At 38.5% G+C, this 23,922-nt stretch overlaps 1 protein-coding gene across 1 annotated transcript in view; it reads right to left on the minus strand.

Moving 5' to 3' along the window:
* MAN1A2 (mannosidase alpha class 1A member 2) overlaps positions 1 to 23,922 on the minus strand; it is a 131,844-nt gene that overhangs the window by 16,589 nt on the left and 91,333 nt on the right. Inside the window, exons 9-10 of the mRNA XM_027653543.1 lie at positions 6,369 to 6,484; positions 876 to 1,095 (exon numbers count right to left, since the gene is read on the minus strand). Of these exons, the coding sequence (XP_027509344.1) occupies positions 876 to 1,095; positions 6,369 to 6,484 (336 nt within the window). The remainder of the gene's footprint in view (positions 1 to 875; positions 1,096 to 6,368; positions 6,485 to 23,922) is intronic.

The following is a 23,922-nucleotide window of genomic DNA, read 5'->3' on the forward strand; positions in this document are numbered from 1 at the left end:
CTCCTCATTTGTTCTGTTTGAAATTCAGATTTGTACAGAGTATTCTGGGTGACAAATTACACATGCCTTCTAAGGCAGTCTTAATATTATCTAATCTCTGTTGAAAATTCTCCTTCTGATACAGACTAGGACTGCACTGGCATTTTTCAACTCCCAGTTCAGAGAAAGAGCTCCTGCCTTTTTCTAGTGAACTTATTTCTGACAGTCCAGTTCTCAAAATCTTCCTGCTTACTGTTCTGAGACTCTTCCATTTTAATTACGTCTTACAACTTTGTAGTCACTCTAAGTGCAATCAGCACACTTCAATTTTATGCATCAAGGTCACTACTAAAGACATAAAACAAACCTGGTCCAAAAGACTGACCTTGAGAAACTTCCAGCCCAACAAGGAAGTCTGATATTGCCTCCTCACTAGTCAAGTCTTTGGCCTTCTCACAGTCTGTATACCAGTTTTCATCCTCTCTAGTTCAGTTGTACTTACCCAGAATGCACTATTACTAAAACAGTAAAAAGTATATTTACAAATTTTTCACTCTATATAACTGTAAGAACAATACACATGAAACAAAACACCCTACATATCTGTGAGGACAAGAGCTCACACAAATTGCTTCCTCCCTGTATCCATATAACCTATCTTCGCTGACTGACCCAAAAATAAGGATAAACATGCATGAAGGAACCATATTAAAGTCTTGTTTTACGTTTACTCACCATGATGTAGAGTAGAAGTAAATACATAGATATTAAAATTTACACCGGTATAAAACTAGAGCACGTTAGACAAGGCATAGGTCCATAACAAATCCTAAAAATAATTACAACAGTTGCTGTAGTCCAGCTATTGAAATAACTAGATTAACAACAGATCTTACTTGTCCTGTCATACGACTCATGACATGTATGTGCAATTTCAGCTCCAAGCTGCAAATAATGTCCAGCTTTATCATCTCTGGAACCATCTGCTCCAAGGGCAAACATTCCCCCTGCAAAACAGGTCAAATGGCCCATCTTTCTTTCAAGATGCCCGTTCTTCCACTCTCCAATGAAGGTCAGTCCTCCATTGGACTTTCTGATGAGATGTTTTTCTATGGCCTACAAAAAGATTAAGAGAACTTTCAAATATTGTTTCACATGCAAGCTTTACATATTAACTCTCCTTCAAAGAACAAAGTACTGTGTTCAAAATAAAAAAAAAAATTTCTCCATCTTTCAAATTCACTTCTGAGCAAATTCACTTCTGAGGAACAAAGAATATAATTTCAATGCACACAGAAAAACACCCTAACTGCTAACAATGCTAATGAAATCAAACATAGGAAAATCACAGCATAGATAACATTGTACTTTTAGTTTAGAATTCAGCACTTATTTTATGGTTCAAACAGTATTTGTCTACCTGTTACTTCTGAGAAGTACCCTTTTGTTCCTCTGTACACTCTGTGCCTACTCAGAAAACACGACCATGTTGGAAACTTTTGATCAGCAACATATGTAAAGGCAGCACCTGTACCCTCAGTCAGCGACAGGAATGCACCAGCCACCTTCTGGCTTCTCCAAAGCAGTTCACTGATTACACATGCTCAAATGATGGGTGAGTATTACAGCTGCTGTTCACAAAAAACATTATCATTTTATAAGTGAGACCACTGCTGGTTTCTTTTTGCACAGTTGTACCAATATATGTTGTTGCTTGTGTCTTAAAAATTGTATACTTCTCTTAGTAAGAGGAATAGCTGATCTAACTTTCCAAAGGCTGAACACTAGATGGAACAAAATTTGCTTAAGCCTCTTTCAGAGAGGTTCACAATTCCTCCCAGTCTGCTGTAGTACTTACTATGTTTAGCATTAGACACTCAAAAAGGTAATGAAAGAGAAGTGCTGGTCTGCATTCCTGTTGGGTTAATTTCTTCACTAATACTACTGACAGATCCGAAGTTTGTGCTTATGGCAGGATCCAGTGAGAAGAAAGCGGAAATAACTCACAGAGCAGAAATCAATAAATCTCTGACAGCTGACAGAGTGGTTTTCTAACCATCATGCAAATTGGCATTAAGGACTGGCATGATATCATAGTTTCTGCTGCTAGGGAGCCTGATGTGGTTAACTGTACAAGCCTCATTTGTTCTCAAAGTACTGGTACAGGAAGTACTGGATCTGCTGAAAACTGCCACTGAAAAGGATACTCAGATTTGTAAGCACTAACTTTGTTGATTCAATTATCCCAGACTGTGACAAAACTGACATTTTTTGACCATATGGTACTTAGAAGTTGAGTCCTCTTTGAAGGAAAGCCACTTTTACTATGAGGAGCAAGAGGGAATAAAAATGTATGAATTATTTATTTCCTAGAGGAAAACATTTTTTCCAAATGTTGTGTGAAATTCCCTTTTGAATTGTATCTTTTTGTAATTTCATAACTGTTGAGGAGTAAATGGTTGCAGAAGTTTTTCCAGTGGGACAAAATTGCTGTAGTTAGCACCAGGAGACCCAGTGAAGGCCAAATTTATACACTTGTCCATGAGCTATTCCTTTACTCCAGACTGGCTTTCATGGTTTAACTGAAGAACATGTTCCAGGTGCAAAGTGCCACTCTTCTGAGCAAGAGAACACAACTTCTGAACTTGAACATCATGGTCTTGTAGAAGGGGGAGTTTTTGAAATCTGAAAATCAAGTTCTATCAGAGGAGGTTTAGGTTGGATATTAGGAAAAGGTTCTTCACCCAGAGGGTGGTTGGGCACTGAACAGGTTCCCCAGGGAAGTGGTCACAGCATCAAGCCTGACAGAGTTCAAGAAGCATTTGGACAATACTCTCAGGCACATGGTGTGACTTTCAGGGATGGTTCTGTGCAGGACTAAGAATTGGACTAGATGATCCTTCTGGGTCCATTCCAACTTAGGATATTCTGTGATTCTGTGCAAGACCTGAATATTCTCTATCTGATGTTCACGCTTTCTGTGCTTTTTATGACTACAAAAATAGCATTTTCTGAGTTGACTTGCAGCCATACTTGCCATTTTGTGACAGGTAAGCACACTGCTGAATCTTTCCTTTAGCTATCCTAATGCTGTGCAATAAGAAAGGATGAGGATCAGATTTGTGGGCCTAAGAGATGAGACTACTCAAGGCAGCAGATCAAAAGAAGTTCCCTCATCCTCCAGCTGATGTGAGAAGGAGAAAAGACAGTTGAAATCAGACTAGAGGGGAGGTGAACACAATGGTGAAAGCAAAGTTAAGAGGCCCAGCCTCAATTTTTATCACCACAGAAAATTCCTAACAGGTTTCACAATTTCACCTTCTATCACAACTGTGGATCTATGTACCAGGACATTCCAATGAAGTGTCCTTTACAGTGGAAGACTGCATTAATGTTATACAGCACAGAGATGTTACAGATATATAATGTGTTCGTATCCTTGTTACAAAGTACACGGTGACCTGGATAAGGCTTCATATGCCATGGATCAGAAATCATGACATGTGAAGAACAGATGGTGTACTTTTATTCTTCTTAATACCTCCAAGGAATGAGATATCACTGCCTACTGCAAGACTTGAGAGTGAGGTTATGGTTGTCCATCTTCCACTCACCTCCCCATAATACGCTAAGAGAGTGAAGAGTGGCTGGACAGAAACACACTTTTAGACTGGTGGGTGCTGAGAACACTTCCAACTCCGTGGGAGGAATGTGTTCTATACCATTCCCCTTCTGCTTGCACAAACGATGCAAAGAGCTTCTGCTTCACATTTTGAAAAAACAAGAGTAAGAAGTGTTAGCTATGGAGGAAGACCTAAGTTATAGGCAAAAACAAAAGAATGGTAAGGGAGTGGGCTCTTAAAAATATTTTAAATAAAAATTCAAATTGCAATTACACAAAGCAAATCCTACTTAATAACTCTTTGCCCATGTCTTTCAGTGTGAAGAAGGACCTGGGAGAAACACAAATCCTGAAAGAGAATTATGTTCCGCAACGTATAAATCAGCATAGTTCATGCAGATTCAAATGTACAGAAGTGGGTTTAGCTGAGAAAAAGACTAAGAAACCATCTGATGCTTGGACTGCAGATCATATCACACATGAAGTGGGAACAGCTCAGCTCTTCCTCCCTCCTATCCACACTGTGTTTTCACTGGGTCCCAATTCTGCTTTGCTCTGTCTCCCTTCAGAGACAGAGATTTGCCCATACAAAAGGTTTGCAAGATGGCTTACAGTGAAGAGGATGAAAGGGAAAGTTTATTTCCTCTAATTTCAAAGTGCTCACAGTTTAGGAATCTGAATAAAATATTTCAACAGTAACCAGAATGGATTTTAAACATCAATTTCGAAACATTTTTAAACCCACAGGACCCATTAAAAGTAGCTTATTAAGAGTATTCAACTAATGTTTTGAACTAGTAATGATGACTTTAACAAACCCTGGAAAGCCAAGGAAGTTCAAAAGAACTGGGGAATAGCTGACGCTTTACCAGTATTTTAAATAGAAAATAAAACAATCATATAAAATGAATGATGTAATTTCAAAAATAAATATTTGATTGATACGTGTATGCTGATACTGGGAATATTGGGAATTTCAGGAATTTTCTTGGCATTTTACAATATATTAGTCCTAAACAAATTCAAGGCAGCACATACAAAGTGGACTAAAAGTTTGCTTGCTAGAACAGTTCAAAGTAAAAGAAAAAATCATCAAAAAAATCCTCATCTCATGAAGATTCTGCAAAGGTACTTTCATTCAACACTGGGCAGCATTTCTAACAACAATCTGGGAGAAAAATGTTAAAAAGAATTTGGAGATGACACAAAAATTGATACAGCTATAGATAGTGATAAAGAAAAAGTCAGTCCTGTAAAATCATACAGAATGGGTGACAAAACAGGTTTTGCCTGAACAATGTGTTGTAATAGAGATAAGGTCAAACACTGAGGAACTGGGAATGTAAATCACAGTAGTAGGAAAGCAGTAAATCAAAGACTATAACCAGCTTCAGAATAAAGCAACTGGAAAGTGCATGACGGTGTGAGGCAAAGGTTAAGAGTGTAAGCACAGCTCCTAGGCGGACAAAGAGGAGAAAACTGAGAAGAAATCAGGTAATAACACATTAGAAGAACCATTACCTGTTGTCTCCATACTGAAGACACTGGAAAGTATGTAAAAAGCTTAAAAAATAACTCAAAATCTGTTTTATACTGTGAGACTAAAGAAAATAACGCACTTTTTCTCCAGGAGAGAATGACTATTATACCTCTGATAGTAATCAGCTACACGATGCAGATAACACTTCAAAACAATGTAGGAAAGGAAAAAGTTCAAGTAACTCAAAGTCAAATATAATCAAACTCAGGTCAGGAATAAGACATATTACATCTTCGAAGTAATTTTGTCCTAGAACTTTCACTATATGTCTTTTAAAATGGTCATTTTGAGAACTCCAAGAACAGGTGATTTGCTTTAGGAGACCAACTGTACTAAAACTAAGTTTGAAAAGCTTGTGTTGAAAAAAACCAGGGCATGTACAGAGTATGGAACACATCAAGCACCAACCACACTTCTGCACCAGGACAAGACTACATGGTCCATGCTGCTACCACAGCTCACTTGCCTAAAATTAGCTTAGTTATGCTCTACACATCTTAACTGTACCTTAGGCACAGTGGCATAATGGGCATAAGAGAAGCTAATGAGAGAAGATGCCTGGATGTGGGGAAACTGAGAAAGTAAGACCTGGGCAGCATAAAGCTCAGAGCCACTACAAAAAGGTCCCTACCCCAAATCCTACTGAACCATGCTGCAGTACTGCCCTGTTTGGGCAAGCACTACTTGATCTGTGAGAGGGCACAAGACCATATCACAAAAGAACCATAGAGTAAGGAATAGATATGAACTATTCCTTTTACAAGATAAATATAGAATGTAATATGTAAATGCCTTAGAAAATAATATAAAGAATAAAACAGTTTGGGACTTCAAAGTCCTAGAATGATTCTGAACACTGGAGAAAAATTACTTGGTCGTTCTGCACATATCTTAGGGTTGCCAGATCTCTTTCTAATAAACTATAGCTTGGGATTTTACATTATACCATTTTGGACAAGTTGATTAATTTTAGTAAAATAGTCTGCATCAGATGTATTCCACAATAATGCTTTTTAGACTCTCAGAGTGAAAACTAGTATTTTGCATCACTTGATTTCTTAAAACTTACATAATCAAAACAAGTCCTGTGGTTGATGGTGGGTTTTTTTTGCTTAGTTGTTTTGTTTTGTTTGGGGTTTTTTTTTTTTTGGGGGGGAGTATTTTTTAATTTTTAAAATCATTAAAGATGGTTCCACTGTACTGGAAAACTCAATGAATTATAATCACCTCAATTGCATCGTCGTACATTTTTCTTGCCTCCGTGTCCATCTTGTCTGACATAAGCCAGGCTTTCAATAAATATTCATAAAAACTGTCTCCCAGCCCGCCCACGGATGTGTGATCTGTAGAAGGGAAAGAGGGAAGAGAACAAAAAAAATGTTGAAGTTGTTATGTAATAGCACCTTAATTTATTCAAAACATAAACTTATGTTTTTAAGGCCTACTGCTGTAGAATTAACATTCTAAGCCTGTTTAGCAGGACAAAGCTACACTGCACCCTATCCCCTCCAAACTTACTTCATAGGCATGGAACCTGCTGCATGTGTTCACTGTTTGTCATTCTGCACAAGGGGCTAGCCTTCACATTAAAAACGTACTTTAACCTCTAGTTTTACTTCTTAAAGAACCTAATTGTTCTGTTGCTAGGGTTTGGGTTTGGTTGTTTTTTTTTTTAATGTATATGTCAAAAACGTATGTAGAAAAACCCCTCAGATCTCTTTATCCAGGGTGTAACCAGGCTACATGGCTGGCTAAAAACTGCCATGAACTAACTACATAGAATCCAACCCTTCCAGGAGTTTTTTATTTCTAACAAGGTAGTTACTCGACAGACCAATGAAGTCCTCAAATTAAATGTTCTTATTGAAGCTATTTTAGTCAAAAGGGAGGCAAACTGCCTTTGCAGTTTACAACACGGGACCTGCTCTTTTTCGCCATGCCTGAGCAACCACACGGAGCCACACTGTGTGCAACAGGGTAAAGCTGCTTGACTATTAGAAGTCAGCAGTACCAGCACTGGACCTCCTGACACACAGATTTTGGTTTTGTCCTATTTTTTTTTTCTTTCCTTTTTTCTTTTTCTTTCAGAGGTTGCCTTTCACAAGTAGCATCATTGCTATTCTGTGCTGACAGACCCCATGAGATCAATCAACCTACACTTCTCTTTGGGTGAACTATTCCCACAAAAAGCCTACTGATGGTCTGACAGCCTCAGAGCTTCTTTTCCAAACAGGATAAGCACTCCCTAGTACACCCTTCATTCAAAAAGCAGCACATTCTGTGAGATTTAATAAGTGACTCCAAACAGAACACACATAACCTTTTCTTTCCTAATGTTACAGCCCTCAAAACACTGGCACAAGAACACAAGAACTCTACTGAAGCTAGACAAGGGAAATGTTTAACGCCAACATTGCCACAATGCCAGAAATTCACTGCCCTAAGCATGACTGTTTCAGTCATGCAACTTCCCTTTTACTGCGTGAAGGAAAGATATGATACTTCCTTTTACAAAATACCTCAAAAAAGTATTCTTTGCAGTTTTTCTAGAGTAAAGGTGCTAAAGAGGTCGAAACTCTCCTTCTGTTCTTTTTTTCTTCAAGCACCATCCTGCCCCAGTATGTCGGCTTGTCTCTGAAGATGTGAGTAGGAGGATAGAGCTGGTAGGTGCTGCTATCCTAACTCTTCTAGCTACCTCTTGGCTCCTCTGCTACTTACAAATGGATTTCTAAACAAAGGAAGGAGCAAATGGAGAGCCAGTAGCTTCCCCTTTAGTTTCAAGTTGTGAATTTGAAGCAAATTACTTCATGCCCTTCTCTTATACCTCAGAATCTCCTCGACTGCCTTTTCACACCCAGTTACTCAACGATTATGAGTTTTCATAAGCTTTCTAGCTCTGAGTTGTAAAAGGACAATCAGGTCATGAGTCACTTTCTCACACAAACACAAGGGCTAGAAATTACTGCTTCAATGTACAGTTACATCCTTAAGTAGACACAAGAACTAAGGGCCTGTGGTTTTCAGGAAAAAAAACCCCACAAACCATCACAAGACTTCAAAGTTACGACATGTTAGCACTAGTCAGGGGCTGTCTTCATAAGAGACATTGTTTAAAACTACTTGTGTTAAGCTGCTGAGTCCCCAGCTGAGGTCTGTCACTTCAGTCAGTGCTGCTCCTCAGCCAGATTTCTTTGACAGATGCACTCAGCCCACAAGGAGGACAGGGTTGTTGAACCCTCAGCAGGGTTTGTCTTGTAGCAGCTTCAGCTGGGTTCAGGGCAGGAAAGAGCAGGAAGATGAGTGAAAAAGGTTTATTTTCTAAACGGAGAAATCCATACTCCAGATGAGTTTCCAAAGCCAATTATCAGTAACATGCCCCATTTCATGTCTACTTCTTCAGGTAGTCATTTGAGAACTGTCCCTCTCCTGTCAGTAGCTCTTCTTCTCCTTCACATTGTCTCCAGCTGGGATGAGGCAACCCCAGATGTATGTACAGACTGAGATGTTGGAAAGCAGCACTGTGGAAAGGGACCTGGGAGTCCTGGTCAATGGCAAGTTAAATATGAGTCAGCAGTGCCCTGGCAGACAGGAGGGCCAACCATGTCATGGGGGGCATCAGGCAAAGCATCGCCAGTGGGTCAAGGGAGAGGATTGTCCTGCTCTGCACTAGTGCAGCCTCACCTTGAATATTGTGTGCAGTTTTGGGCACCACAATATAAGGAAGATATTAAGCACTTGTAGAGCATTCAAAGGAGGACAAAGAAAATGGTGAAGGGCCTTGAGGGGAAGCCGAGGAGAGGTTGAGGGCACTTGGTCTGTTCAGCCTGGAGGAGACTGAGGAGAGACCTCACTGTGGTCTTCAACATCCTCTAGAGGAAGCAGAAGGGCAGGGACTGATCTGTTCTCTGTGGTGACCAGTGACAGGACCTGAGGGAATGGCATGAAGCTGAGTCAGGGGAGGTTTAGGTTGGATACTACCCAGATTTACCCAGAGGGTAGTTGGGTATTGGAACAGGCTCCCCAGGGAAGTGGTCACAGCACTGAGGCTGCCAGAGTTCAAGAAGCATTTGGATGACATTCCCAGGCACATGGTGTGATTCCTGAGGATGGTCCTGTGCAGGGCTAAGGGTTGGACTCAGTGATGACTGAGTGATCTTCGTGGCTCCCTTCGAACTCAGCATATTCTGTAATTCTGTTTCTTATCTTAGATAAAAATAAAGGGAACACAGGAACCAGTAGCATCAGGAGACACAGGACTCAGAGCCATCCCCTAGACAGCTTTTTTTGCACCTTTTTCATGTAGTTCAGAGAATAGAGCTGCATAAGACTCTCAGATACAGATCCTACTCCCACTCAGCAAGTGAGAAACAAACGTGGTAAGAAGCTAACGCCTTCCAAGGGCCTTGCAACTCCCAGTAGAAATGTTTTCCTTACTCCTTTATTGCATACCTCACTCCAGCTCTGACCTGCCAAAAAGTTTTCAAGGCTCCTCTCTCATTCAGCAGTGGGCTCCTCCACTCCCCAGCTGATGCCTTTCACAGAGAGACCAGAGGGAAGACCTATCAAAAAGGGCAAAATGATTCTGTTCCTTCACTTTGGCAATAGGAAAGGGACAGATAAAATATTTCTGGTAGTCACATATGATGGTACTTCAACGGAGCTGGTTGCATCAAGATACAGTCGCCTTTATGTCCCTGTCCCCTTCCCTTCTGCAAAAATAGCCAAAAGAGGATGGACATGAAAAGGAGGCCACAGCAGCAGCTGAACTAGGGTTTAAGCACAACAATTTTCAAACTTCTGCAGATGCATTAACTGCACCCTGGCAAGGTCTTCTTCAGGTCTTCTGATAGTGTCTGAAGGTGTTGCTAAAGCAAGAATCTGCTACATTTTGTAAGGACTGTAGGTAGAAATGACTGAAAATTAAAACAGTTTTTGTGACAGATTGTGGTCTTTGACAACTTGCTCTCACCTAGAGTGGAAATGCTAAAGAAATATTTTCCAAGATTCCTTAGCAAATATATAACTGGTGAAAACTGCAGATTTGAGTCATCACATATCGTTCTCTCCTAAAGACAAAGCTCTCTACCCAAACTTCCCAGGAAGGTCCAGGGTGGTTATCACTTTGTCCTGCTTTTGAGCTACAGCTCAGATGGATTCAAAGATTTAACTCGTCTCAATTCAAAATGTTTTGCTCAGAAAAATGTTTTGCACATAAAATAGACTGAAGTTTTCAAACTGGCTCTAACCTCACATGTCAATCCAGAGTACTAAAAAGGAACAATTTGTGATTTGAGTAACTGAGCTTCAATCATCATCTTGGCACTGAGCAGTCCTCAGTAATTAGTTGAGAAGGTAAGCATTAAGTTTAAAACGTTTGCAAGCATTTTGAAAATTTAAAAATGGATTTGTTTTTTCATATATTTGATCTAAAAGAATTAATTAGCTCTATGTTACTTTAAGGTTTTTATTTTGAAGAACTGTTTCACAGTGAAATCCTGAAGCAACATTCATTCCAGATTAAGACAAATATAGCAAAAAGAACAGAAGTATGAGGGCACATCAAATACGGCAGAAGCCACATGTATATGTTCAATGTATACATTTTTAGAACATTCATTCCTTCTAATCAAGACAAATTAAGATATTTTCTTCATACCTATTTTTTCAAATGAAGGCTCAGATGACTGGGCAAACATAAAAAGATTCCAAGTGAAGGATTGCTTTGGAAGTGTAATTTTAAAAGACACAGCAGCTGCAGTTGGAAAGAATAGCTTCAACTTTTGCAACCAAAAGCAATTACAAGAAGCCCTCTATTTTTTTTTGGTTTGTCACACTTGAAAGCATATTGTGTGCAAACGTCTGCAGTCAGTCTGTTTGTACGAATCCTTCTTGCCAGAAAGAAACAAATAAAACCTTAATAGAAAGACAATGATATTTAAAGTTCATAGCAACGGTTTTGCTCAGCTACTACAAAGGTTTTACATCCTATTAAATATCGGCATTTTTCTTCTTCATAAACAGCACGCAATTGTAAACAAAAAAACCCCCAAACAACAAACCAATCAATCTCGTAGCAATATTTTAATGAGTTTTTAATGCATGATGAAAGATTTATACTTAGTCAAATATATGCCAAAAACCACATCCATCTCTTTCCAACAGACTGAGTGGGGGGACCTTCTTTTAAATCCTCACACCATCATTATCTAATATTCCTAAAGCTAGTTTCACTCCAAATGATCTTATTTGTATCAGCAATCCATTAGCTCACTGCTGACACAGTCTTCTCTGACAAGAAGCAGGACAATAATTTCAGAGCAAACCACAGACCTATGCAGAGGGTCAGACAGGGTGTACATACTGTCTGACTGAAATGCCAATGAATTTCAGCCCCAAATAGGAGGGAGAGTCTGTGCTCTGGTGATTTGTTCTCCATAAGTAAAATTGGTTCTTTACACATCTGGGGAGACAAAGAAACTTGTTTTTCCTCAGCTAGGTCTTCAGGGCGTAGGCAACAAGACTCCCCCTCCTCAATGACAGGCAAGGCACTGAGGCAGATCTTGCTGTTCTTTCCCTCCAAGACTAATTTTTGGGGATGATTTTGGATAATACTGATACGAGGCATTCACGCAGCTCATTCTCCTTTCTCACATATCCAGACCTACCTAATGGCTGTAAATAACTACCTCCACAGCAAGCCAGTTTCCAAATGAATAGCAGTGGTTCCCAAGAACACGGTTATGGATGCAGACTGCAAGTTACCCACATGCGTCACTTCCTTTTGTTTACAGGGAAAGTTTGGTTCAGTGAGCAATAACATATTTTCCACAACAACTGAAAGCCCCCTAAAGATAACATTAATAACGAGTCCTGCTCTAATGAAGGTCTACCTGCTCTCTAGAGCAAACTCAAGATGTGTAAATTATTTTTAAGCAGATGGCTTTAAGTAGTTAACGGCAGCTTAATGAGGCAAATTAAAAACAGTTCATGATTTGCTAAACCCTCTCTGCTTTGTGCCTTAATTGTTCAATTGTCATTTCTTGGCAAGGAGCAAGAAAAAAGAAAGAAGCCAGGCATTGTTTCAAAAGCAGCACATAATGCCAGAACTGATGCTATAGGCCCAACACCTGAGGGTGAGGCTTTCTGATAGCCCCGAGCAGATAGGGAGTGAGCCACTGCCCTTCCCTGACCCCAGGGCATGTCCTCCTGTCTTTTCATTGCTTCAGAAAGCTTATGCATCACTTACTGCACACAGAGTAGAAAAAAAAGATGTAATAAAATACCGAGCAGAAGCATGCTTAGCATGCACAGGCTGCCCTGATGGAAAGCAGTTCAGTGAGATAACATTGTAGCAGTACATAAGCACAAGCAGGCAGAGATGCAGATCAACTATGCCCATAGTATTTTTAATCCACGAATTGCAACTACAACACTGATTTAATATTTTAAGGTACAGACAGACAGAGAACGACCAAGCAAAAAAACCAGAAATTTGGCAATATGCAAAAGAAACTCAAATCTCAGAATTTAAATTGTTAGTTACAACTCTAAAGTAAAGGAAAACTAACTTATGCTATACTCCATAGACTGGAAACACCAAAATAAACAAACTACTGATTCATTTCAACAAAAAGAGTAGTAGTACAGAACTACTTTGCAACAAAAGAATGAAGTAATAAAAAGGGAGACTGTTCTTCCTTAAGGATAACAAACTAACTCTTTGACAAAGTGCTGTTGTAACATGTCAGAGAAGGAGTTCAAGAATGGAAAAGTTAAGTGACCAGGAGGGAACAGCGAAGTGATTAACCTAATATTAACTTTCATTAAGAAACCCAAACATCCCATCACCATTAGTTGTTAGGCCTGTACCAACTGGCCTTACACTGCAGAGCACTCTTTCTCGGTGCAGGAAACTTTCAAAGATTTTTTTTTCCTGTTTCTCTTCAGAGTGGCTCTGATTAAATTTCAGTTCAATCTTTACTTCATGTAGTTGGGCTTAGTGCTCCTCAGCTGCTCTAAATAGGTGCAAGCTCCCCTTCTAATCCCTTAATCCAGAAAGCTGAGGCCCTGGAAATTGCAGCTGCTGCAATTCACAGCAGAAATTCAACCTAAGGATGTCATAAGCCATAGTGGTTGGCTTAAAAGTGCAAACGCTTTGTAAATCAACTGCAGCAGAGGCAGCCCTGATAAAAAGACAGAGGTGCAGTTTTTAGTCAGCTATGAACTACTTATCACTAAGGAACACGTCAACAGCATTACATTTTTTCTGAAAACATGTAGCTCAGTTGGTGCTGATAACACCAAGGTTGTGAGTTCAATCCCCCTACGAGCCATTCACTTAAGAGTTGGACTTGATGATCCTTGTGGGTCCCTTCCACCTCAGAATATTCTGTGAAATCTGTGAAGTTCCACTTGTTGAAATCCAAGAAAATCGTAACAGGAATTATGTTCAAAGAATGTAAATTAAGGGTGTAACGCCAAGCATTTATAAGTTGGGAGATGGCTGAACAGACATTGCTTCCCATTCTACTGTCTGATAATCAAGCAACAAGAAAAACCTTGCTCAGCTCCTCCCAGCCTGGGGATACGTGATTACGCCTGCTCAGCACACGCAGCTCTAGAGAACGTAGCAGCTGAAATCTAAATACACCATATGGAGAAAGTAGATGTGAATAATTTTAAAAGGCTTGGAAAAATATGGATGGTTCTTGAGTTCCTTAACTATACTCCTTGAAAAAAGAAACTTTAATCTGTGTAGAATCACGTTCCACTTCTAGTTTCATTTAGAAATGGCTAAAGCATTTTTATCAAAATAGTTTAAAAAACCCCAACAAAACAGCTTGGGGAAGACAGAATATTCCAGTTGGAAGAGCTGAAGTCTGGTAGCTACAAGAAAGTGAAAATATAATCACTTAATAGAAAGTATTAAGCAGTCTTAATAATAAGTCCTACCAGTTTGTCATATAAAAAAATTAAGAAAAATGACTTCCTAGAACTGTAGGGTTTATCAAGCTAAGGATTAAAAATTGTCAAACTTGCACAATTCAAGTGTATGCAAAGACAAAAGAAATAATTTGAAACAGACCAGTAAGTATAACTAGCCCAATTAATACATATATTTAGGTAACTAATGTTGTTAGAATCTAACCACTTCTTCAATTACAGAATGTAATTTATGATCCTGTAATGTCAAAAGAATATCCTAATTTGGTATCTTACAACAGATTGTCCTTTCACTCTCAGGAATTCACAGCTGGAACAAATATTTTCTTTTTTTGTATTCAAACTTTCCTGAAATATCAAAACATTCCAGCTATTATTTATAATTCTGGAAAGATTTAGGTCATCTCTCAGAAGACATGTTCACGAATTTAAAACCAATCAACCTATTAAATCAAGTCCACATGCTAAAATTAGAAACATATTAAAACCTTACATTGATGTTTTTACTGAGAAGTAAAGTGGCCTTTTACCACCTGAAGTTGTCTTTTCAAGACTATTACACTCGTCCACAGAGCCACCCAAATAAAGCACACCTGCCTCTCTGCAAAGTTTGGAGTCAGTGTAAATCCCACCTGTGCAGGCAGCTTTAACTAAGCTGCTGGGATTTGCAGCGGATTGATGGGAAGTCAGGTACATGTTTATCTCTGATGACAAGGTGGCTGTGAAAAGCAGCTAAAGGGTAGTAACATCACCTACTACAAACAATACTGCTGTAGGCATGTGCCAGAAATGTGAAGAGTCCCTTTTGAATAAGATTTCCTACACAGGGGGATTGACAAGCTCTTAAGGTCATTACAACCTTTAGTTTAGTCACCATAACCTTCCTTGAAGATCTCAACTCTTCTCTTACTGATTAAAAACAAGAATAGGAGAGAAACCTTTATTAGATTAAATCTAGACCAACACTCATCTCTACAAAATTAGCTGGCAAAACCATTGCCAACAACTTCACTCTCTCCCTTCAAGTTTTATCAAGACCATGGCAGTTTACATATTTACATATGTACGTGTGTATATATATCACACATGAAAGCTGACAGTCAAAAGCGATTCAAGAAGCAAGTACTTATGGATTATACCACATGCAATATAAATCCAGGCTATTCTGCCTGTTTCTTTCTCCTAAACATCTATCTAAGTATCTCTTACTTTTCTTCTCACTACAAATGCCTGAAATGGCACACACGGCCAGCTGAAGTTTTGGCCACTCCGTAGGTGCTAGGAAATTGTGCCGATTTTAACACTTACTCAGTCCATGCTCTATGACTTAGACTGAGCTACCACACCATAAATGTACAGCATTCATCACCATCCCTCTCTTATTTTTGACCATACGAGTTCAAAAAGTGCTATCTGCAAGCTACGTTTTCACATAGACCTCCAAGTTAACTGTCTTCAAAGCCATCAATGTAAACTCTCAAAACCACCCCTAAAACACGTTAACACAGATTAATTTACTGAATTCACAGCGAGGAAAATAAATGTTGAAGCTGTTGTGGGGCAAATTTCAAATTCTAGATATTGATGCATCCTCACCAAGATCATGCTCTAAAAGTATAGTTTAGTGGTACAGCAAAATGAAATATTCATCTCTTTCCACAGCAATGTATGCAAGCACCTTCAAAACCCAGTTACACCATATCCAAATAATTTCTTTAGAAATTATTTATAGACACTTCTTTTCAAATGCATAATTCATATACATTTAACCTTCCAATAACACTAGAATCTTTAGCACGCTAAACAAAACTTTTATTTGTTCACCTTTTTCAGCATCTTGCTCAACAGATCAGTAAAACACCTTAACACTGTAGTTTTATGAAAGCATATTCCCTGTAATTCACAGTTCTGCTGTATTTCATTAAAACAAAGTTTTAACAGATTATCTTGCTCTTGGTTCCTAATGAATAAACAAATTCCAATGTAGCTTTTTCTTGGAACACAGCTAATTACATTTGTACAAGGTTGTAAAGCAAAAGGGCAAGAGGAATTCCCCAGCAGAGATTACACAATTTATTTTCTATTCTAAACACATGCATGTTCCTAAGAACAGAACATCGCAGAATATAGTGGAGAACAAAATTAAGGACATCTGCCAAGGCGGCAAAAAAAATTAAACTGCAAAGAACTGGCCCCTTCTCTTCACCTGCAACTGCATGCTTACTGCTGGAAGTCTAGAAATAATGTTGTATTTAGAAATAATGTTGTATTTATTCACAATGCAATCAACTGAAAGCAGATTTCAAGTAGAAAAACTCACCTCAAGAAATGCGTGTATCAATGTCCAAACTAATCAGCACATAGATCACATATCTCCAGTTCTATAATTGACATTCCAACCACAAATCAAAAAAAGAAATTTACTTGCTAAATCAAATAAATGTGCAAAGATTAATCAGGTTGGAAACTACAACTACTTTTACAATATATAATTATTTTAATTCTGCACCATTTAATTCCTATTTAAGAGAGAGAAAATCTTTTCCTTATGCTGAAGGGAAAAAAAACCAATCTGAGAATTAAAGCATCAGAAATTATTATTCAAAAGTCCAAATAGTAGGTAATTATCTGAAGAGTTTGGGAAGATACTTTGGGATATATAGGCTTACTTTACTCAATTCCCTTCACTTCCTTTTAGGTTATGGATGTTTTGCAAGAACTTGACATTACATTTTGCAGTTTGATTTGTCATGACTCATGGCACTGCCAGTTTCTTAGTGTTGTCTAAAGCAGGTAGGGTTACTACTAGATATAATTTAAGATACTTCTGCCAAGCAACGCATCTAGTAAATAAATAAAGGGGAGGAGGGAAAATGCAAAGTACCTTCAAAGTTAAATGAGAATACTAACAGCTTCAGCTGGCAAAGACAGGAATTTTCCAACACTAGCTTCTTTCTCACTACCTGTAACTACACTATCAACCTGTTAATTTATGCTACAATCATATTTTTATCTGAAATATTTATCTGCGGTATTTCTTTAATCTTTTGAAAGACCACTTCATTCTTCAGTATTATTCAGTTCACCCGGCAATCTGCAAGGGTTTTAATCTCCCAGAGAGGCACATGTAAAGACTAAAAGGATATCTTGCTCTAACTTTAAAAATGAAAGAACCAATAACTGATAAATAAATCAGTATTTGGATTCCTATCTCTGCAGCACCTTTGAAAGCTTGCATTCAAGAGAACCACTCTTCCTATATATAGATATATAGATACATATACATATCAATCAGATAGAGTTCATACTGTCAGGGCAATACCCTTCAGCTGACATGCCGATTGTTCTCAGTATTAGCATTGTCACATGGGGGGATATGCAGAATGTGACAGCGTCTTCTTCATCAAAAAAAGTCTGCAGATCACAGGGGCCGCTAGATTTGGGTGCCAGAGCCTGGAGGCTCCCACTCGGTCACTGGGCCCAAGGTTTATGTGCCAGCAACTGGAAACATCCACATGTGTTTGTTTTTCCCAGTGAATTTAACCCCGAGTGCATGTGTGCACGTGTAGTCCATTAGCAAACTTCCAGCTGGACAGCAGGAGATATGCATCTGAAAGACCCAAGCTCTGAGCTGATGGCTGCATAAGAGGTCCAGGCTGCAAGCACAGGTATGGGGTGGACTGGGAGCCCTTACTCATAACTGAAGGATCCATGAGCATGAGGACACTTGTGAAGGGTGTGAGTCCATGTGTTTATGTGACAGTGAACAAAACAAGAAGGATCAAAACGTGGCTACCTGCAGGTATGTTCTATGTGAGCTGTGGCAGTACAACACGTGGGTGCTACAAAGGCAGTGCTGTCGGTGGCAGCCTGTGTGGGCAGCTGCATTAGTGCCATATGTGCACACCTCTCTAGGACACATTCTCAGCCTCACTACCAGCCAAAGCCCAAATGGGAACTTCAGCAATCGGATAGGGATGGAGAGAACGGTACCTGTCTGGGCTTCAGTAGCTGGGAAAGAGGAATCCCCAGGTCTTGGAGTCTCATGGATGTAGTGGTTTTCCTAACATCTCTAAGTGTGTTACAAACATTTGTATGAAATTTATTTTTAATTTTTCTTTAAATTCTGAACAATAAATATAAACAGATGGTGCTATGTATTCGATACAATCTCTTATCGCAAATGAAAATAGATAGGATGTATTGCTCAGGTTTGTCTATTACCTGCAAGAGCTTAAATTAAGCAGTTCAGTTAATTACCTAGCTCAGCCCAAGAACATTAGCCTAAAACCAGCTGTACAGGCAGGCATAAAAAAACTGGAATAGTTACCCAGTATTTAATGATTTAATGATAGTAATTTAAAATAGTTTTTATTGGTTTTCCTACATATGAAAATTGTACCATTTTATCTGAAGTGTAAACCTAATCCAAATAAATTAAATCCACAGAAGCTTTCTCTAAATAGTATTTTAAAATTAGAAGTGCTTGGTTTGGTTTAATTTAAGCATTTATTGTTGAAAATGGAAGACCACCTGAAAAAAATGAAATATGCACATCCATAAAGGTACTTCCTTAGGTTTATTTAAAGGCCAGTCCACAGCACAAGCAACTGGGAAACAGAGGATGTAAGCTTCTCCCACTGAGCCATCTGGGTTGTGCCTCTACTTACTCTGTAGTAACAGGTGCAGTGAACTGAAAGAAGGTGAGAACATCACCAAAAGGTGCTAAGGTAGTGTGTGTAACAAGGCAGGCTAAATACCTGTGTGAATCCATTTACTATCTTTAAAGGATAGCCATGTACATGGAAGACACCATTTAAATTTAGTGCACTAAATGCACATAACACATGTGATTGATACCACACTGTCAGGGAGTCCTTGTAAACATGCTGACAGAGTGCCCCTCATCAGGCTTTTAACTTAGACTACTCGCAAATCTGAGCAAGGGGGCTTGTTTTTGTTAAGGAGACATGAATAAAGCACTGTAGAATAGACTATAGTCTGACTGTTCATCACATCAGCATTCAGTGGGGGCAAATTCAGTATCTGCTGTTACATTCGTAATAGCAATGCTCAGCTCATGCACTGTAAATTCACATGCCAGCTTGCTTTACAGCAACTTGTTAATGTGCTCACATATCACTAAATCATAATAAACACACAAGATTAACACAGAATAGATATTTCTGCTTATTTTCTTGCATATGGAAGCTACAGTCTAGTAGCCACAGTGGTGTTCGATCAAGAGTTGGACTTGATGATCTTGGAGGTCTTTTCCAACTTTGTTGATTCTATATTTAGCCTAAAGCCCAATTTTAGTTAAACTGACAACTTTCTTTGTAGCCAATCCAGGTAACTCCATAGATAGCCTAAGGGCAGGAAATGAGATTTGAAGTCAGAGTGATTAGAGATCCCTTTTCATAACATTATTACTTGCAAGACACGTTGGAATCAGAAGAAATACAGTAATTTATTCTTGGTATTGGAAAGCAAAAAGGAAGAATGCCCAATTTACAGAAATGTGCAAACACAAGTAGCGTTCCCTGACTTTGAAATAACATGCAGATTGGCATTTCCTTTGTTATGGCTCTTCTAGTTAGTGTTCTCATCTAACCTGTTTGCAAATGCAAATTAGAATGAAAGTTTCTCAACATATTTCATTTCTTAAAAAGTCCTTTTTCTTCAGTACAAATTTATTTCCATAATTTTAAATCTCTTGTTTCTAATCACATTTCTGTTATATCTGCATAGCAGGCTTCTCTAGAAGCACTGTCACTGTTTTTGAAAATAATCCCAATTCGAAGTTCTGATGCTTAACACCAAACCAACCACTCACCATTTGTAAATGAAAAGCTAAAAAACTTAACTGAAGCTTAATGTGAGAGGTTAGAAAATGGTTCTGGCTGGCTATTTTCCTTTCAGTCTTACAGAAACTGAAACCCCAACGAAGAAGTATCATAAATCACTTTCCTCCCCCTGGATATAATGAAACCCATTCCTGCTACACAGCAGTAAGTGTCCAGTTGTATTACAAAGCATTTGCACTGGAAAACATAGAGATTTAGCAATGACCAGTAAGCCATTCACCCAGCAGTTTTTAGGACTGAGTTTTACAGCATTCAAATGGAAAGAAATTATGGGATGGAACTGCAGTCCCTGTTCAGCCCTGCCTGTGGCTTCAGACCATGGCTGCTGCTGCTTCATGAGGCAGGCAGAAAAAGAAAGAAGGTAATCTGTCACAACAACTCTTCAAGGGTTGTGACAAATGCATTAAATACAAATGAAAATCTATATTAATAAAATTGTAATCACTTCAAAGACACAGCTATAGATTAATGTCACACTGTATGATCTGACATCTCTACAACTTGTTAAGAACCTGGAAGCAATGGTCACATCCTCCTTGATGAAATCATTATTACTAATGGACTGGTAAGTTACTTCACTGATTACACCTTTTCAGGTAATTATAACAGAAAGATTGACTGGTTTGAATGAAAACACACATCTTTCTAAGCTCCAGCAGAAGAATGATGAGTGAAAAGGATGGTCTGCAAGTCTCAGAGCAGTGTCCCCAGAACATCATTCCCCAGCAGTAAAACTGCAGAACATGGTGTTTATATTGAGATCAAAAGGCCTGCACTCTGATAAATCAAACCACAGCAGAAATGATTCACTGGACCCTGCATCCTAACATCAGAAGCATACCAACAAGGCTGCAGCATATCACGTACACCATTCCCTTTCTCCTAATCCAAGAAGAGCACAGACCACCTTTAAAGTATACATTTAAATCAGGAAAAACAGACAAGACACAGCAGCATGGACTAAGATCTACAGAGGCTAAAGACAGAAATATTCTGAGGCACAGAAAAAACCCATAACAATTGCTGATCCCTGAAAGGTCTGAAAGATCTTTATGAAAGTTAGCTCGTCATTCAAGAACCCTGGATATGCCAAGACAACTGGGGAGCAAGTGTCCCCTTTTCTTTGAGTCCAGACAACTTGGACATGTCTTGGTACCTGTAAGTATTAGTGAATTAAACTTAGGAAAAAATGACAGTAGGTAAAAATGAGTTTGCTTAAAGAGTCTGTAAACAAATAAATACCACCTTCTCCTTCTACAAGACCCAGCACTGAATTTTATTACTCTAATTTTCCTACCCCAGCAGCTGAGATACAAGCTTTATATTTATGAATTATATCCAGTTCACATAAACTTTGGATGGACAACACACTATTTACATTCTGCAAAACCTAAGATTAAAAAAAATGGAAAGGCAGTATGCTGGGAGACCTTACCTGTACTAAGTTACTTATGTGGCAGTATAAATTGCTGCACAAATCCCTGGAGGAAAGAGGAAAAAGGAAGGAAATATTTCTAAACGGGGTATTTCCAAAGCACATTAGTCGCTCACACTAGCAGTTAATACTTGGGATGACAAGTCAAATAAAGTAGATGCAATACTTGTGGGGTTTTTTTGTTAAAACCACAAAATCAGGATGTACCTTGGCTCCTTGTGCAAACAGCTCTGAGAAGGTATCAAAATACTCTATCAAGTGTAAAGGTAGAAGATATCGAGAATTTTCCACAAAGTTCTTTTGGTAAGTAAAGATTGATCCAACTTACAGCCCTGTGGGGCCACAACAAACCCACAGAAAATGATGCTTCCCTTTACTTCCACAAATCCATCCTGCAACAGGAATTTCCTTTAAGTATTCAAGTTTATCTATCAGCCTGTTAGAACAAATTATACAAAATACCAGCAACTTCTAGAAGTGTATAATTTTTCTTCTACTCCAATCACATAACGTTTTTCTTTAAAAAAATAAATTATTAGGTAAAGACAAAGCATAAATGCTGAGAAAACTGGACCTAAATGAATTCTTCCACTATGCATTTTGTCTAATACTCTGTGCATAACCAACTTGTAGTAATAACATTAAGTCTGACTGTTACATGTACATTGCTGATGTTTTTATTACTCTGAAAAAAGATACGCACTCCTAGAATGAAGGGTACACAAATAAAAAATAAACCCACAAATATAAAGATGCTTGCAGCTAAATCCCATATTTCTTCAACAGTGCATTTAGATACATATTTATTTAGATTTATTCTACTTATTTCACAGCCCTTGTACCTTCCTTGGAATGGTGTACAGATTAAAAAAAACCCAACTAGAACTGAGCCAAAAAAATTCTGAGGAGAGGAAAAAAAATGTTAGAAGGAAGAGGAAAAAAAGAGACAGAAGAGAAACCCCTGAAAGGTCAGAATCAAGAGTTACATGTATCTAGGCAAATAAAGAGTTCTGAAATAATTCTCAGAAACTATCTGCAGAAAGTACTTTGTACAAGATAAGATGCATTGAACTAAAGGTCACAGCACAGATGAAAAGGGCAGCTTTTCCAGAAGCTGAAAAAAGAAAAGTTACGATTTGGTTCTCTTTCCTTTGTCTCAGTCTCTCTAGTACAAAAGTATATAACACGCCAAATACAATGCTCTTTAAAATTACCTTCTGAGGAGGACATAAAAGCCTTGCCTGCCTTTAATACCAACCATGTGACTCAAGTCACTAACTACTGGAGACTCAAACTCAAGTCCTCTAGTGAACTGGGACATCATGTGTGAAGGCGTCACCCTTTCTCCGCTGACTTGTGCGATGCAGGACACAAACTGCAAGGGCATCAGGAGAAAGAAATTCCTGCCTAAGACTCAGTTATTCCCTCTAATACATCCAGTGTTTCAGTCCACATGCTCCTTTACCGTAATGTCTCAAATTTTTGCAAATAGGTTCACTGATGAATAATCTATCAGGGATACAACAAAGATATTTTCTCGTCATTCCAACTCGATTTGTAAAAAGAAAAAGTGAATAATGGGTTCTTTCTATCTAGTCCCCACAAAACTTTTCAAATGGGGTTCAAAAATGCTTGTTGCATTGGGAAGATCCTAGAAGTAACACCAGAACACTTGTATATACATTTGGAACCTTATTTGCTAAAAAAAAAACCCAAACAAACAAACCCCACAAAAAACATCCAACCACCAAATTCCAGGAAATAAGTTTATGTCTCATGAGCAGCATAAAAAAAATATAAGTCTATAAACTTCTATTTCTTTTTATCCTCAGAACTTAAGTCTCAGCCTGTAATCCTAAACTTTAGTTCCAAATTTATTACCTTTCAAAATCCTTTTAAATAGTATGTTTGAACTCCACCAAACTTCTGTAAAGTTAAAATTTGTACTGTATGTTTATTCTTAGTGACGAGGACTATTTTATTCCCAAGAGATACTAATTCTCAGCATTGTTATTGCAAGAAAGCCAGAGAGGGACTTTTTATCAGGGCATGTAGTGACAGGATGAGGGAGAATGGCTTTAAACTGAAAGAGAGTAGGTTTAGATTAGATATTTGGAAGAAATTCCTTATTGTGGGGGTGGTGAGGCACAGGAAAATGTTGCCCAGAGAAGCTGTGGATGTCCCATCCCTGGAAGTGTTCAAGGTCAGGTTGGATGGAGTTTTGAGCAACCTGGTCTAGTGGAAGGTGTCCCTGCTCATGGCATGGGGGTTGGAACGAGATGATCTTTAAGGTCTCTTCCAACCCAAGACATTCTATGATTCTATGAAACAGCCCCTAGTGACTCCTGGTTATATGCCACATTAGACTACTTTTGATAAAACAAGCAATTTTTAGGTTTAGGAATAGGGAAAAAAGCAATAGAAAAATATTTCAAAGCAGTGATGTAAAATTGTCTTTTGAATAAATAATACATGAATATTTGTATTTGCTTAATTTTTTTTTCTGAATGTGTGGCTAAACCTAATTTTATCCGAA

Source organism: Corapipo altera, unplaced genomic scaffold, assembly GCF_003945725.1.
Source record: "Corapipo altera isolate COAL_440 unplaced genomic scaffold, ASM394572v1 61, whole genome shotgun sequence".
Taxonomy (NCBI): Eukaryota; Metazoa; Chordata; class Aves; order Passeriformes; family Pipridae; genus Corapipo; species Corapipo altera.